This window comes from Ciconia boyciana, chromosome 2, assembly GCF_034638445.1.
Source record: "Ciconia boyciana chromosome 2, ASM3463844v1, whole genome shotgun sequence".
NCBI lineage: Eukaryota > Metazoa > Chordata > Aves > Ciconiiformes > Ciconiidae > Ciconia > Ciconia boyciana.
In genome coordinates, this window is record NC_132935.1 from 117,057,214 (window position 1) to 117,074,590 (window position 17,377).

The following is a 17,377-nucleotide window of genomic DNA, read 5'->3' on the forward strand; positions in this document are numbered from 1 at the left end:
GCTTTTTTGGTTTTATGCTGGAGGCTCTCCTACAGCTCTGCATTATCGCCACAGTAAAACTACGTAAGCATTACTGTTTCTTTGCTTTACCTGGCAGGCCAAAACTCTATTATCTGCAGTACAAATGACTGTTTTGATCATGGAGGCATGGGAACATATTCTGAGAGTTCGAGAATTTACAGAACTTGGAAGCAAATATCATCATTGTCAAAAGGCCCCAACTAAATGATGAAATGCAGAATTCCAGCCCTAGAGGTTAAATTATTTGACGAAATTCTCTCAGAATAACATTTTTCAAGAAGGAAGGCCCAGAATTTCAGCCTTCAAATAGGTTTCACGTATTTAGGGGCTGATGGATGCTAAAACACAGTTTCAAAAAGTCAGAGTGAGAATTTAAATACAGATAATTGTTAAAGTACAGTGCAGTTATATTATCACAATACTTAAAACCACCTTTCAAGCATTTGAAGGTAAATGCCTCATTAACAGATTGCTGCTTTTATAGTATGAGTCACTAAGAACTTCTGTGATGATCACAAAAGCACACTGAAAGCCATCAAAAAAAAAATCAACCCTGTACGAGACAGCTCCTTAAAGGTGCTACCTTCTCTGTAGCACAAGGGAAAAAACCCTCAAATACCAAATGCTACATTTTTCCTGGTTAAAGACTGTAATTCTTTAACATTTTTTTCAGAACAGCATCTGGACTCTAAACATGTTCTGTATTTATTACTAAACAACAAGGATGTGAAAAGTCACAAGTTGTTTTGACAAGCATTCTCTCCCTCTAATTTGGGTTGCAGAAAGCTCTGGCAGGACTGAAAGGAAGAGCCAGTAACACTACATGGAAGTGATGTCCCCCTGGGTTTTTCATTGAGAGGGAGCGAGGTTCATTCTGTCATTCTCGCCCACCCCTTCAAGATGCTCAGTGGCACCATGTCAGTGGGGCTGGCACCAGTAGCGTTTCCCATTATGAAAACGATGGCAAAGGTGAAGGCTGCAGAATGGATGGAGATGATGTATGCGGAATCTCTTCCATGTCAAGTTATTCTGTGTGAGGACCAAGCAGAGGGCCAGATCCTGAAGGCTTTCAGAGTATATGGTATTTAAAAGAACCTAATCTAATGTTGAGGTATCATAGCACAACTCATGACCCTCACAGGCTTTCCTAAAGTTTAATTCCAGCAAATCATCCGGTTTTAATCTACGGATGCAAAAATCGTAGCACACCTTGATTCCTTGAGAGTGTGCCTGATTACAGGCTTCAACATTTGGCCTAGTATTTTGGGGCTAGAACATGGGAACCCAGCTCTGAACTCACAGGAGATGCTGGCAGGCCAAAGGTGTGCTGAAGAGACCAGCTCTTCTGCCACACAGGTCTGAAGCGCAAAGCCCTCTCTCAGACAGGAGGGCTTTTTAGGAGCTTCAAAATGCTTTGCTGTCCTCCTGTGATCAAACTAAGATTATTTCTGTACCTGAAGGACCTGCTTCTTCTGCTCCCACTCCCCTGGGCTGGATTTAGTTCTTAATATTCAGAATGTCTATCGAGACTGAACATTTTGCACAGCATCAATTTATTTCCAGCTAGTAGAGGCTCATAAGTGGTAGCATAGTTTATTATGGAATTCATTAATATTTGATTTTAAGGATGTGGCATACTCTAAGTGGCTCAAAATTACAGTGTTGCATAACTGCTGTGATCTATTTAAAATTACATTTTTCTATCTTAGAAGTTCAAAAATTAACAAGGAAGAGAGAGAAAAAAGGAAGCAAATTCAAGATTAGAAGACTACCAATGAAGGCAAGATGGTTCCCCAAAAGCCAATGGGCTAATGAAGAAACTATTAGTCCTCTTGAAATGCCCCATGTGCACAAATTAATACCATAAAAAATTCTTGTGCTTACTTTACTTCAGGCCATGAATATTTTCCCCATCTCCAGCAGAAAGACTCATGGATCAGAAGACATCCCCTAAACAATCACTGGCCTGAAAAAGAGCGCCTGTTTATAGTAACCTATCAGAGAGAGCCTCGCAAGGCTCCCAACAACTATAAAGACAAAGGTTTCTCAAAACTCATGATACTTTTTTAATTTCTAGTGATCGTGTCATATTTCCTACATTAAACACGAGGCAGGCAACAGAAGTGTAAAAGGCAATTACTAAAAAACAATTTGGACAACCTCTAAAATTCACTTGCTTATATATCAGCACCTCATTTCTGAAATGCCCAGATTTAAAGACATTATTTCACCTACTGCTGATGCACAGTCACCTCTGAGGAAAGCACAGGGGCCATTTCAGATTTCCAGATCTGCCTCCAGTGATTTGAAAGTATAAATGACCAAACAGCAGCTTGATTAATGGGCACCTTCCTGCTACAGTTTGGACAAGCACATAAAGACATGGGTTAATGACTCATGCAAGGAAGAGCTTCTCTCAACCAAGTTACCTACTTGCTATTCCATAGCACACTCTTCCTGGGTAACCTCCCATCTCCCCACACAGAGCAGGTGATTATAACCTTCTAGGTTTATCAAAACTTACACTATTAAGTGGTGTGATTGTAAGGATTAAAAAAAAAAAAAAAAAAAACCAAAAAAACCCCCATAGATGTCTTCTGATTAATGCTTAACTAATATTTCATTACAGTATAGAACAGCTGTAAAGTACATGTCCACCTTAATTATAAACAATTTAGTTTTGATAAATTACATTAGATGAAAATTTAATATTGAAGCTATTAGAATTGTTTCATTAACCCTAACATCTCATTTACAGAGTAATTTCCATGGGTCCAGTATATGGCTTATACTGATTGAAGTAAGAATGAAGCCAGTATTTAAGGGTCAAATTCAGCTCAACTTTAAGTGTACCAAGTATTTTATTTTTTTCTTTTGTATCTTTCATGCAAAAAACAGGCATGTGACTAAAATGAGAGAATGCTTGCTCAGAAAAAAGGCTGTCCTAATTCAAGTATCATTAAAATAAAGAATTTTTTTTTTTTTTTTTAATAGAGACTGGGGGAAAAAACGCTCAATCTCTTCCAGGTGAGCATCAAGCAGTGAAATTATGAGCATGTATAACCTCAAATAACGCATTTAGTGGAACAGTGGCAACTTTATGTCTGAAACAAATGCCTGTAGCATAATATTAAGATATTGCTAAAATCCCTAGCAGTTATTAACATATGTACACCCTGAATTACTTCTCCAGTCACCACGTGACTGGATAAAAGAAAGGCAATTCCTCCACATCAGGTGGCTTTCTCCTGCGATAAAAAGCCGCGGCATTGCAGTTCACGAGGAGGCTCAGGCCACTGCTGGAGGCAGACATTTCCTGAACCTCAACACAAAACATCTAATTCCCCTTAATGCTTTTCAGAAGCGTTTCTTAGGAAGTTCCATCCTTCTCAGATGTGAAGGCCTTCCCCTGCTCGGCATGCAGGGATCTGCTGCCCAGCTCTGGGCTGCAGCAGGAAAGGCAAGAAAGAAGCTAAAGGCTAAAACCTAAGCATTGCAGCAATGACTACTGGGACACTGGGCTCTTGCATCCTAAACAGGATTACTGTTGCACTGAAAAAAGTTTTTTCTAATCACGTTCCTAATTTAACCCCAGACCGAAATAAACAGATTATTTTTGTACGAAAAACTCAAGAAATAAAATCCATGAAAACCAACATAATTTGTTACTTCAAAGCTACATATGTTTATGTAGCTACATACGCTCATAGTTATTATTATACATTATTGCTTTATTATGTTCTTACTAAATCCTTAGTTGCATAATGTATTAGTTCAGCTTAAACTAGAACAAAACGTCTCAGACAATTACAGCGTTATTTCTCAGTTATACAGGTTTTTTTCCGTTTTAGTTGCATACATCTCCTACACGTCCTTGTATTTCTCTACACATTTGTAACATATGACACTGGTAAACTGATTGGGCAACAGCAATTGTAAACCAGAGGGAAACTATAGATATCCTCAGTTTCTGCTTATTTCTTGGTAGTCAAGGAGCAACTATTCTGTAGTGAAGACAGGAAAGAGGTAACTACAATAGGAAACAGAGGAATAGAGCGGACTCCATAGTCCCTTGAAGAAAAGTAATGCAAGACTCCAAGGAAAAAGAAATAAACCCAGAAATAATGGTGTTCACATATGTTTTCCTACATCATATGGCTCATAAAAGTGATTCTGCTCTCATGAGATCATTACTCTGTGTACATATATGATAATCAAGGACAGCATAAGGTGCTTAAAAGCAGATGTAATACCATACAGCAAACCATTTGCCAGGTAACTATTCTATATTATGATGGGGGCGGAGGGGGGTAGAACCCAAAACTGTGCTTCAAACTCTCTGGCAAACATTGAATTGCTTTGATTGAGATTCTACAAAAAAAAAAGCAGCATTCAGGTACACAGTTGTAACTTCTACCATATACCTAATTAAAAAAGAGCTGTTACCAATTGCATGTGGAATACGTTCCATCTTTCCCATCAGCAAACAACTGCTCAAAGAAATTGAAGTCATTTCCACTGAGCAACCATGAATACCTTATTCAGTCAAGGGGAAAGGCATACTTTTCTGCATGCTCGAAAGGCTGTAACATTTGGCATCTCAAGGAAGTCTTCTTGGCACTTCAGCCTAGGGTAAAAAAAAATTTCTAGAAACTATTCCTCATTGAAATTGCCAATGTTCAGTGAATGCCACTTTACTGACAAGTCTGTAAGATCCTGTACCAAAGTTCAGATTCTTATCTTACGATGGTGAAATGGGCACAGTGCACCTCTACTACCATAGATGTTATCTACAACGAGATCACTCGGTGTATACACAACAGAAACCTAACGAGAATTTTTCTTCTCTATGTGACTCAAACCACCCTTACACAGAGGAGACAGAATAACAGAGATTGTACGTCATAACTATGAAGGTCTTGTAGGTTATTCAAAGTATATACTGTACAGTATGTCTCCTGCTCATACAGTTCAACCCTACATTATAAGGAACCCCTGTAATACACATAACATCTTATTATTGCCCAAAGTTTTCGATGCATCTCAGAGGCACCAAAAAACCTTCCAACTGGGCCAATATTATATTAGCATTTACATACTAACAGAGTAAGAAGAAAACCAAAGATTACAAGGATCATAACTCATGATGCTCTTGAAAAAAGATTAGTCATAACTGAAGATGTGAGTATTGGTATAAAGTTCGTAATAGGTATATTACACCCTCAGAATGTATGAAAGTGTCTAAATACAACCATTATATATCATAAGCACTCCACCTTCTCAATTCTGATGAGCCCTGCCACTCACACTTAAATAAAAATGTACATTAATGCATGTGTGGGCTGTTGTACAGACATACTTGTCACACGGGTGATGATCTCAACCAAATGAAAACCCTTTTCATTTACCAAGCACACCAAACACACTTCCCCTACATTTCTCCACCTATCTACAGATAATCAAATGAATGAATCTGATTGAACTGATATGTGTAATAATATGAACAGTTCTGCAAAAAGCTCTTAAGTATGTCCAGTTGTTTGATAGGAATTATGAGAAATACACAGAATAGAAGGTGGCACATACGCATTTTTTTTTGCTCCAGTTTGGGATGCCCTATCTAACATATTGCCTCAATTCCAAACTTCTGTTTATATCATATTTCACTGTCTTAAGTTCCCTGTACATTTCAGTATATCTTTAGATAGATGACAGGCAGACACAGATGACAGACAAATATACATTAAAATGGTGACACAAGAGCAGTTTCATACTGAACAAAGCAGACGTCCCATTTTAAGTAGTATTTGAGCTCTTTGACTATAAAAACAATACAACAACAAAAAACCCTCCCTCATTTTCTGATCAGCTTTTCTCATGTATACTGCTAAGAATAAGATTTTAAAAGTTGGACAATTTAGTTAGGCAGGACTTTGTAAGCTATGAGACCATTAAAAATGATATTTATTTTTCGAAGATAATTTGTCTTTAAAATCCATTATTCTGTAATGAGAGCTAGAGTACAGAGACTTAACTTTATGAAGGTTAACAAACATTTGGGTAGCTGAGGTCATCTCTCTGTATTTTAAAATTTCATTTCATATAAAAGGTTCAAGAACACTATGACTTGTTCAAATTCCAATAAAATTAAAGAAAAAAAGCACCTCAGATTACGCTCCTCATCATAAATAGTCTTCAGATTGCAAAACTGTCATTATGGTCTGACTGTATTTTTAAGAGAGACTTCACTGAGACTTCACTAAAGCTCCAGGATTGCAATCTCAGAGAGATTCAAGTCCTAGTGCATTTTTACCATCATCTTCCCCTCTCCGTACAGCAGCACAGTTGACCAGACAAGCCACAGCCCTCCTTCCAGCTGCAACCTCTTCAATAAGCACTTTCTCAAATTCCAAGCCCTCAAAAAGCAGCTATTTTTTATAGGCACAGGTATGCAGAAGTGGATATATGTTGCCTTAAGATGGCCAATTGGTGAAAGAAACTAAATGCCCTCATCCACTCCATTCATACCCTCGTTCCTTGTTTGACAGACCCTACTCCATACCACGGCACCTCTAAGGTAGCATTGTTGCCAGATTTTCCCAACCAGCCCATTCATCTGAAAGCCATTAACTCTCCTGACACTTGTGCCTCCAAGCACCTGCGGGCAGTGAGAATGAGAGGTCTCTGCTGAACAGAGTAAATGCACTTCATTGCCCAGAGCCAGGGAACAACTCATCGCCTGCAAGTGTGAGCAGAGATGTGACACGAACCCTCACTCAGCCAGAGAAACAAGCCACACAGTGCTTATTCAAGCCCACATGGCAACTCCGCAGAGTCACATGCTCTTCCCAAACAGGCGCGCACACAGACACACAGAAGTAACAGCCAGTGCAGAATCTATGAATTCTTGAGTATGCAAGAACATTCTTCCCTCTCCATAATATGCAGCTAAAGTACTTTGGAAACCATATGCCATAAAGAGAAAATTTATTGTTAAAATGCAAATCTTCAGAATATCTGTCTATGGGGCCTCTCCATAAATTCACATAAAACTATCAAGGCTCAGGCTTACAGCACAGCATAACCACGTTGAATAGTGTTTCAGCCGCTTTCCAGATTCTCCGGTATTCTGGATGCTGTCCAAGTAGTAATTAATAGAGTCAACACATTCCCAGTATTTAGTGTTGATTCTGAACTGCACAAAATTGTCTCCTCTGAGAGTACTGAAATGCAGAACACATGAAATCACATCGGACACTTTCAGATGTGGAACTTACACAATATTTGCTGTGAATAATAAAATCTCATCTGCCCTTATTCAAGCTGGATAATAACAATCTATTTTCTGTCAGAGCCAGGGACATTTTAAAAAAAACATGCCATCTCCTCCAGTTATTATGAAAAGAGCGAGCTACTTCTACAAAGCTTTATTTTACAGCAGTATCAAAATAATGTAAATAACACACTGGAAGCACCATGATGCCATATGAGCTTCATATAATCCAGTTACCTACCATCAAATCACTGCAGAAGGGAAAAAACCTGCAGTTTGTGTGGTGCTTACAAAACAGCTGTACTCACAGTCAACAGAGGGGCAAAGCCCTGTGTTTATTTCTGGAAGATGTACACAGGAATGGTGTCAGAACCAATTTGTCTGGCTCTGTGCCTCACCTCCAGCTTGCAAGACCACAGCTGAAAGGGTCATTCAATCCATTATACCCCTGCAATGTCCTGCCCGCTGAGCTTGCCCACAAGGATGCCAGTCCATGCCTGGTAAACAGCCTTTCTTGCTCATTCCCACCATGCAAGAAGCCACAGCTTCACCAGAGCACTCGGATAGAGTTTTGACTGTTGAAGACAACTTCAGTGTCCCCTCCAGAAGCACTGTGCAAGCATTTCCAGCAGTGCTTCCAGTGCTACCCAGCTCTACGAAGTACAGCCACACAACCAAGCAAGGCATTACCAGGTATTAATGTGATATTCTCACATTATCAAGTCAACCAGGAGAAGGCAATGCTGTGAGGAAAGATCGGTAACGGTGCACTACAGAGGTGACACAGATGCTAAGGGAAAAGGGAGAACTGTAAAGAGAGAGGAGTGCCTAAAAAGCATTCAAATATGATTGATTGTGTTTTGTTTAAGAGGAGACTAATTTTTTTTTCTCATTTACAGCTCAAAAAGAACACCAGTTTGCTGCATACCCAGCTTTTTCTTATTCATACCCAAACATAGCCCTTGCACAGGGGCAGGTATTACCAGACCCTTAGGCTAAGCCGTAGCAGCCTGAGTGTTAGTTTTATCAAGCTACTGTAATTCTCTTGACTTCTGAAAATCAGACTGTTAGTGCATGCTTTATTCAAACCTTTAAAAACATTAATGTCTAAGCGTTGTTTGACAGATGCCCGAGTATCTCAGGGATAGCCCATGAAAAGCATCTAAAATAAATTGTCTGTGATCTTAAATTTACTTCACATACAGAAGATTTTTAGGGCTCAGTGAAATAACAAATACCAATGTGTTTGGCTCAGGTTTTGATCTTGCAAAATTCGGTAGTCCCTTTAGCCTTTTAGAGGAGAAGCTAATAACATTAAAAAAAATACTCTCTGCAACTGCATCTAAGTAAATCACCTAACTACTGGATATGTAAATGAAATAAATGCTTTTATTTCTCCTACTAATTGAATTTAGACACTGAATGCAGGAAGTACACAATTTTCAAATGGGGCCTTCTTGTTCCAATACCAGATACCAAAACTTCATTACCTAGTTGTAATTACTTCCTCTTCATTATGTAGTTTACAGGTAAAGAGGGGGAAGAAGGCTACTCTTCCATGATGGTTAGTACACATGTGGCACTGGGCAGCACAAGTGCTGCTGATTAGGCAAGGACACATGACTGCATCTTTGCTGAATTAGCCAAGGAACTTCAAATCGAGCTTTTGCTAGCTTTATACAGGTTCATGGAGGAGAGCATAAAGCATGCCAGCACAAGTTTAACCTACCAGGAATTTTGCAATGCATTTGAAGAATCAGAAGGAATTTATAACCCACAAAAACTCTGTGGTCAAACGATGAGATTTGAAGAGAAAAGAAAGTGGAACCAGGAGGGAGAAGAGAAGGAAAAGGGAATGAATGGTGGCAGGTGGTGGAGGGGAACCAAATCCTAAATAATCAGGTTGGGCAGAAAATGACTCTTGAAGCAGGGAGAGCCAGAACAAGGGAAGAGGCAATCTTCCAAATAACATTTGGGTTATTTAGGAATATAGCCATATGATATCAGGTGACATGTAAAGCAACGAGCTCATTTCTGTAGCAAAGTGGTGGCACTAAGGAGTCAGGGAAAGTAACATTCCAAGATACTGTGTTAAGTTTCTTGCAAGAGACAAATTGGGTTGATTTCTCCTTATGCATCTTTATATCCTTAAATAACCTCACGATGCGAGCCCTGTCCTCCCCCCCACCCTAGAAAGCGATAAACAGCACTCACTCTTGCTACAAAAAATAAAATTAAAAAAATTTAAAAAAAAGTATACCACGCAGTCATGGTACAAACCAGCTCTTGTGAAAGGGAACAAGGAAAAGCACAACAGTGTTGTTACTTACATTCTTGTATTGCTGGTCTTGTTGATAATTACAGATTTTCCAGTCTGATCCACATTGTGATCCATTCCAAAGTAAGCTGCCACTCTGTGCACTAACATCCTCTGATACGACGACATCTGAGGGAACTTTTTATAGTGATTACTGGAAAAAAAAGAAAACAAAATTGCATTGATAATTACATTGCCCTCTAAGCTATAATTAAATGAAAATAGCAATACATTTGATAATTCAGTGGACAGAAATTTAACTGAAAGCTTTTCCTTTGTGCATTTACATATAAATGTTTGCTACAAGAAGGCAGAAAAAAGAAAGGAATTTCTTTTAGAGTTTCTAACAAGCACATTTCCATGTGCTACATTGGGACAAACAAAGCTCACACTTAATGGCATCTACTGAGTATTCTGTACATTGGGAAGAACTTGTCCCCCGATCCCGCACACACACTCACGCTCCCTGCACAAACAATCCTGCAGATTTGCTGAGGTACTGGCAAGAGCTTTCTGCCTTTCTCCCAAAGGTCAGATGCAGGGCGATGCTGGAAAAGATCTAGTTTGTCAAATACTCCTTTTTTCTCTCTTACTGACAAAATGCTTATTTCCCATTAGCATAATTTCTTCCTCTGCTGCTATTCTGACTCTCTATTTTTTAAAGCTGCAGAAACATTTTATTATAAAGAGCACGTGGTAGCAAGAATCCCACACACAAGTTCAGTTTTCTTTTCCAATGCATTAGAATAACATAGCATACAGGAAGACCCATGAGGTAGCATATTTGATCATCCTCTGCACTGAAAGCTTTAATTATATTTTTGGACCTAAATGAGCAGAGCCAGTGCAATTATGATGCAACAAAAAGCAAAAGGTTTTCATTTACATTTACTGTATTTTAAGCAGTACCACCATGTGTCAGGAAATAAAAGCCTGATCTTGTGGTGTGCCAGTAACACTGCTCAGGAGCACTGTGGTCCGTATAAGCAGACCCCTCACACAGCTCACATTGCTACACACACACGTGACTTAATAACCAAGTGTGGAACCCGACTTACTTGTTGTCACTAATAAAATCAATAATTTCCTGCTCCATTTTCAAGAGTATCATTCTGTCCCTGTCAAAAAGAAATGCAAGGATTTGTAGCATCAACTACCAACAGACATTTCAGATGAAAAAAATGAATATATCAATGTTTGTAAGGCAACTGTGCAAGCATTGTTAGCCATCTTGATTAAAAATGAAACGTGCTTTGCCCTGGCGCATCTGGAGAAGATTGCAGCCTGCTTTGCTGCACTTTCGCTGACATACGTGATAGATTTAGCTCTTCGTTGAGCTCAACTGTGGTCTGAGAGTGCTTCCAGCCACACCAGGCTGTGATCAACGCCTTGCATTGAAAGACTCTGACTGCTATGGATAGCTTTGGTCCTTTTTCACCCTTTTTTTGATGGAAAATTAGATTTCAAGCTAACCTAGCTCTTTCATGAGAAGAGATGCTGCCCACAGAAATTTTCAACGTTTTGTCTGAGACATATCTTCCATGAGGCATTGATCTGCAGGCGAGAAGACTGGGCACATCTCATCTAGTTAGAGAGCACAATGGAGAACAATGCCTTTGAACTATGGCTCCCAGGAGGCAATGCTGCACCATTTCTCAGTCAAAATGCTCTGGTTTCAACTGGAAGGTCTCAGATGTTCCTTCCCCCCACTCCCTCCTGCCAAAAATACTCAGAAATTTCCCCAGCATATTTCCACACACACATTTTTTTCTAAGCTTGACAGAGTCCATCACTCCTTAGTTCTTTTGAACATTCTCATTTTGTGCAGATAAAACAATTCAAGGACCTTCCATCATCTATACAAGAGGTTATGCAAGCTGTTAGGTACCCATTATTCATAGTTCTCCTATAACTGCAGGATTACATGGTACCTATTTAACAGATTCAATTGAAACTAATGTTGAAAATCACAACATATAAAAACGTTACAGATGCTTCCTTAGACATTTAGAGGCAAATTTAAGGATGAGATGAGCTTGTTGCTCCCAATGAAAACTATGGGAATACAGAGAGCAGAATGTGGCACTGTGCACAGGATTTTAATTGTGTACAGCATTGCCAAAAGAAAGCTACTTTATATTAATATATAAATCTCCAACTACAATGGTTATAATATATTACTGCTAACACCATGTAGAGCTATATGCAACAAGGTAAGGACAAAGACCAGATGTTGCTGAAAGTGAAAATTAAGCAATGGGTGACTGGACAAGGGAGTAGAAGTTGATGACTTTTTATAGCTTTTTCCTCAGTTAACAGCCTACCTCCTTTACATTTTCCTTCATAACCATCTCCAGAACTAATAAAACACAGTGTACAGTTACAGGAAATCGAAGACCGCCAGCTTTAATTTCAGGACTGCCAGCTCTAATGCAAAAAATACCTACCTGGGGTTATTCTTTAATGTGTTAATGAGAAACTCATGCAAATCTATGCCTGTTGAGTCTGTATACTCTTGACTGCAATCTGAAAAATAAAAACAAATACCCCCCCCAATCATCTGTTTCATTTCAACAGTTACAATTAAGCTATGCTATAAATCAAAATCCATTTTCCAGCAACAATCTGAAAGAAAATGTTCATTTGGAGTCCAGCCAGGAAAGATCTATGCTCGGAAGCATTGGGTGGACGTTCACAGTTCCACTGAGAACGTAGCACCAAAACTAGACACTGACAGAAACTGCTGGCCATTTGAAAAATCATAGGAAACATTCAATGCCATTCAAGACCCTGCCAAGTTCTTCCTTTAAACTACTAAATAAAATTTTTAAAAATGGGAAAAAAAAAGTTTTATTCATCAATGTCTCTTTGCATCACTTAATATACACTGTACACAGAGCAAATGAGGCATCGTGCCAGTGGGAATTCTATTTGCATTAACAGACTGAAATCCAGTGACGCCCAAGAGTGGGCGGGTAACAGGGATGCGTGACAGTAGTCAGAATTAGTTTTTCAGCATTGCTATATCGCCTGACTCAAAAGTACACACAGATCCTCAAGCTGGCGTGAACTGTGAGAGCTCCATTGAAGCCATCTGACAATTCACACCAGCTGCGGATCCACACGCAGGTAGGCAATGATTATTTTTGAGAGATTACACTGCAACTTTATACCATGGATTAATAAAAATATTTTTTTTAAAATACCAAATTTAGATAAAAGATCTTTTCTGAAGAAGTCTTCGTAGGTGATAATAGTAGATTGCAATGCAGGTTAAAGGTCATGGATGGATTTCCTTAGAGCATTTAAGAGAAATTCTCCATGAGACAGGAGCAATAGTGAAGAGGATTACTCTCTACTGCCTACATTGCACAGTGACATGCCAATATATTATCATTAATGGAGAAAAAAGTGTGTTAGAGTCTTACAGTTACCTTATTATATAATCACACATATTTTTACATATGTATGTGTTTATACCAACAATGGTTAAGTATTCAGAAGAGTGATTTTACATTAAAGAAAATTAATAACCTCTAATACCAAACCTCAGTTTGGAAGGTTTCTTCACTTTCAAAGCCCGATGTTTGTATAAATAACCCTCTCATGCATACACATTTCAGGTTCTGAATTTTCTCAATGTATGAAAACACTTCTATTGTGTATTTATACACAAATAAAGAAATGCATGCTTATAAAAACATACAATGCTTTGTATAACAGTAATTATAGCAATTTAAATATTTTTAAGTTCACCTTTAGATAACATTCTGATCTTGGTTTTTTCACTGTTTTTATCTTTTTCTTTATTTTTATCCTTCTCTTTTTCTTTCTCGGAGTCATCTTTACTAGATTTATCTTCTTCTTGCAAGCTAGGAAAACTTGAAAGCTGTAGTTGGATTGATTCCTGTTGGGAAAAAGAGAAAGATAAATTTAGAGCCAGATTCAGTAAGCTTCCCATGACTTCCAATCTGCAGAGATTTGTGTTAAACTATGTGTAGCTAGAAAAGCTGAAGCCAGATACATTTCTTTCCTATTTGAAAAATGATTTTTTTCCAGGAGAATAATGACATCTTAGAGGCCAAATTCTAGTGGTAAGTGTATTTCTTCCCTAATATTTGAATACTGTAAAGTTTTAGTCTACCTATATTAAAGGCACTGTATTATTCTACACTTTGGTAATTCTCACTTAAGATTTATTAGAACAGTGAAATACATTATATGGGCTTTAAGTAATTCTATAATTTCATCAATACTACACATGTTAAGTGATGATCAATGGATAGATGTCTGAAAAAATGTAACTTTTTTCCCCCTCACTAAAAAATCCTGCAGGTTCATATGAACTGTTTTGCACATGTAAGCGCAGTATCAGCTAGACTGAACTTTCAGGCTCTGACAGTAGAAGAGTACCAGCAAATTATAAACTTAGTGGTATACAAGAGGGCTTACTAACTTATCAGGTACTTCATATTTAAAGACATATGCAAACATGTCTTTCGCAAAAGGGGCAAAATGTGCACTGCGATTTTCAAACAAGTTGTGGTAAGTGAACTTCTCCAGGGCATCTCAAGTTTTATCCTCAAAAATTCAGTATTTCAGAGACTATGAGTCCCTTTGAAAGCATGCTTCAGCTTTAAAAACTTAATTAAAACTGAGAATTCAAGCTGGTTTGCATTTTCTGATTTGCTTTAAAGAACTTGTTATTTTCCACTTACAACATTACTTTATATTGGCTTTGTTTTAACAAAACACAAAGCGTTTTCTTTTGAAGTTACCATGGCATAATTTATATATTTCAAGAAATACCAATCTGGTTGGGCAAAACTGAAGGAAGCATACTTCTGTGTTCATATTCTTCTGAAGAAAAAAAGGCCAAAATAATACTATGTGCTTAAGTAGTGTAAAAATGCACATTTGAACTCAGCTGTCACAAAACTCGCTGGTAATGCAGTTTTCTTTAATAAAAGAGAGTCCTGCAGGCCTGATAATTTTTTGGCATCATGTTAATGAAAACCAAATTCACCAATACTGGAGAATCAGAGTTTCTTGAATGCTAGGAAATTCCCTTCCTTCACAATTTTTCAAAAGAATACTAGCATACCAAAAGATCAATACAAAACTTTAAAGTAAGGGGTGGTGTTTTTTTTTTTTAAGTAACCAGACCATTATGAATTCAAAAGATGCTTTCAATAATTATTACAAATTTTAGGTTTCTGAATTTTTTAAAGAACTACAAATCAGCCGCCACAACACATGTAAGACAAGGTCCTAACAGAACAAGATATCAGCATAAACATGCCACAGTAAGACAGAAATTGGGTAATTTCTCAGCTTTATCATTATCGACTTTTTGTGAAGTTCAAATGTGGCACAAAAGACTTGAGATGAAGAGCACTGTAAAAGAGAAACAAAGCCCTAGAGCCAAAATCTAACCTGAACTACCATCCGTAATCCCTACTTCTGTTAGTTTTGGCTGACAGTATTAGCCAAAAACTGAGCATACAGAGGGAAAGAGTGGGAACTCCTGGTCATTTGAGGTAAGGATACATAGAAAACTGTTTGCTAACCTGCTCAGTTTCACTCGGAGGACTAACGTTATGCGGCTTTCTTTCACTTCAAATGGCAGTTCAATTTCTCATTCAAACAACAAACTTTGGATCCAAAGACCCCGAAGGGTAACCGATTCCCTGCACTGCCCAGAGCTGCGCTCTGCCACTAGCTTTTCAAAACAGGAGAAAAATGTAACTGGCCATGCTGTTCCCAGGATATTAACCCTAACCTTCACAGTGGTTGTTAAAATGCGCTTATGAAAAGCAACAGACTTTACACATAAGCACAGATATGAACATACAGTAGATAGTGTGTTACATGTAACATAATACTTATATATTTGCACTAGAAGAAACACACAAAAGGGCTGTAGAGTCGTGAAAGCAAGCTACTGTATATTTTCTTAGATTTTTATTGATTTTTTCTCAATAATAAAATACAATGTTAATAAATACATTGATACAAGGTAAATATAGTGAACAACAAAATAAAAGTTTAAATTGCAATAATACACTTCTTGGTCAATAGTATAACATTAAAGGCAACATTCCTTTTAAGTAAGGACATAGTGAACCATCAGGTAAGCGTTCAAGATCAAGTAATACAGGTAAACAAGTTTTTTCCCTATACAGGAAAATGAAGGCAAGTATTCAAATATAAATACAAACATCAAGTCTGCAGTACAATCCATACTCAGTAGTTCTGGCAATGTACCATACATTCTCTGGTAATTAATTCCCTGTGCTTTGTAAACCATTAAGACAAAATAATAATTTAAAGAAAAAAAAAAATCCAAACCGAAAGTAAGCTTTTTCTCCTCTAAAGTGAAAGCAAGGCAATTTGGTTGGCACAAAACTTCCTGTATCCTTCAGCCAGTCCAAGGAGGAACCTGCAGGTCCAGCTTTCCATGGCAAAGCTGAGCTGCATTCATTAGGAAAAGGTCAGCGACAACAGAAGTGCAACTCCTATCTAATTAATACACCAAGCCAATTGTGTCTTTAGGAAATGGATGCTGGGGTCCAGGGAGGCATTTTATCTCCCATAAATGTTTCAATATGGTCAAAGAAATCTTTGCCGTGGCTGGTCAAAGTCAGTTAAGACCAGAGGCTATGTGTAACAGGAACCTCTCCTCTGCCTGGCGTCAGGGTGCAATCGGGACAGAGATTTTACCTCAACACCTGCCAGCCTCTCGGATGTTTAATACAGGTCCTGTGCAGTACATTATAAACTACCATGCGATGCTTAATACAATCTCTTTATATTATTCTCCTTTTCATTCTCCATTAAACAATAGAAAATACAAATGAAAGCAGAACAAAAGCCACGCATCTTGAGTAAGGCAAGTTAAGCAGAAAGCATATACCTACAACAGAACAACTGATAAAATAACCTGCCCATCTACTGCATAAAGCATCATTGTAGAGCAGTAGAACATGTAGACGTCCCCCTGCTAAACAACCTGGTTTTTGGTCTTCAAAAAAACAAAAACAAAAAACAAAAACCAAAACAAAACATTAAAAAAAAAAATAGAAAAACCTCTCCATACTTATGAGCTAGGAGGAGAGCTGGATTTGTTTCATTTCAAGTCAATAGAGGAAATGGTGAGAAAGTACACTTAAATGTGATTTTTTTGTTTTTGTGCTAGGCTCACAAGAAGTCACTTGCTCAAGCTCTCTCGATTGCTGATCTCATTTGCACATAAACTTCTCACAAATTATAGGCAGTGCTCATGATATTTTGGTTTTTTTTTTTTTAAGCCTTGCTCTTACCAGGCAAGCAAAGAAGAGTATTTAAGGTTTTTACTTTTGCTTTTTGGGGTATTTTTTGAAGTTAGTCTACAAAGACTGCCACCAGTGTTATTGTCAGAGGCAAGCAGTGCAGGGGACAGAACTCTACCAGCTGCTGGGAATACAACACTACCAGTACAGATAAACTAAGATACACGCTTTTCGATGCTGGAAAATCTACACCAAGAGTTTAGAAAACGAATGCCATTCAGTAGGAGGCATCCTTGGCTCTACTCAGGTATTTTAGAGAGCAAAGGACCTGTGAATTTTATGTGAAGGGGGACACTGATATGAACTGGAGTCTCAGAGGAACCAGAAACCAGAGCATATTCATAACTGTATCTGGTGCAGCCTCGAAAGAGATAGCCTTAGAGAAAAGAACATATTAATATTCTTTTTGATCGTTACTATTTTTTTTAATTTTAA

General features: G+C 38.0%; 1 protein-coding gene across 16 annotated transcripts in view; it reads right to left on the minus strand.

The window, feature by feature from the left end:
• The window catches only part of ARPP21 (cAMP regulated phosphoprotein 21), a 144,607-nt gene that overhangs the window by 84,421 nt on the left and 42,809 nt on the right, over window positions 1-17,377 (minus strand). For all 16 annotated transcript variants that reach the window (XM_072853703.1, XM_072853698.1, XM_072853707.1 and 13 more), the window contains 4 exons: window positions 13,368-13,518; window positions 12,059-12,137; window positions 10,670-10,729; window positions 9,625-9,765 (listed from right to left, as the gene is read on the minus strand). In XM_072853703.1, coding sequence (XP_072709804.1) covers window positions 9,625-9,765; window positions 10,670-10,729; window positions 12,059-12,137; window positions 13,368-13,518 — 431 coding nt within the window. The remainder of the gene's footprint in view (window positions 1-9,624; window positions 9,766-10,669; window positions 10,730-12,058; window positions 12,138-13,367; window positions 13,519-17,377) is intronic.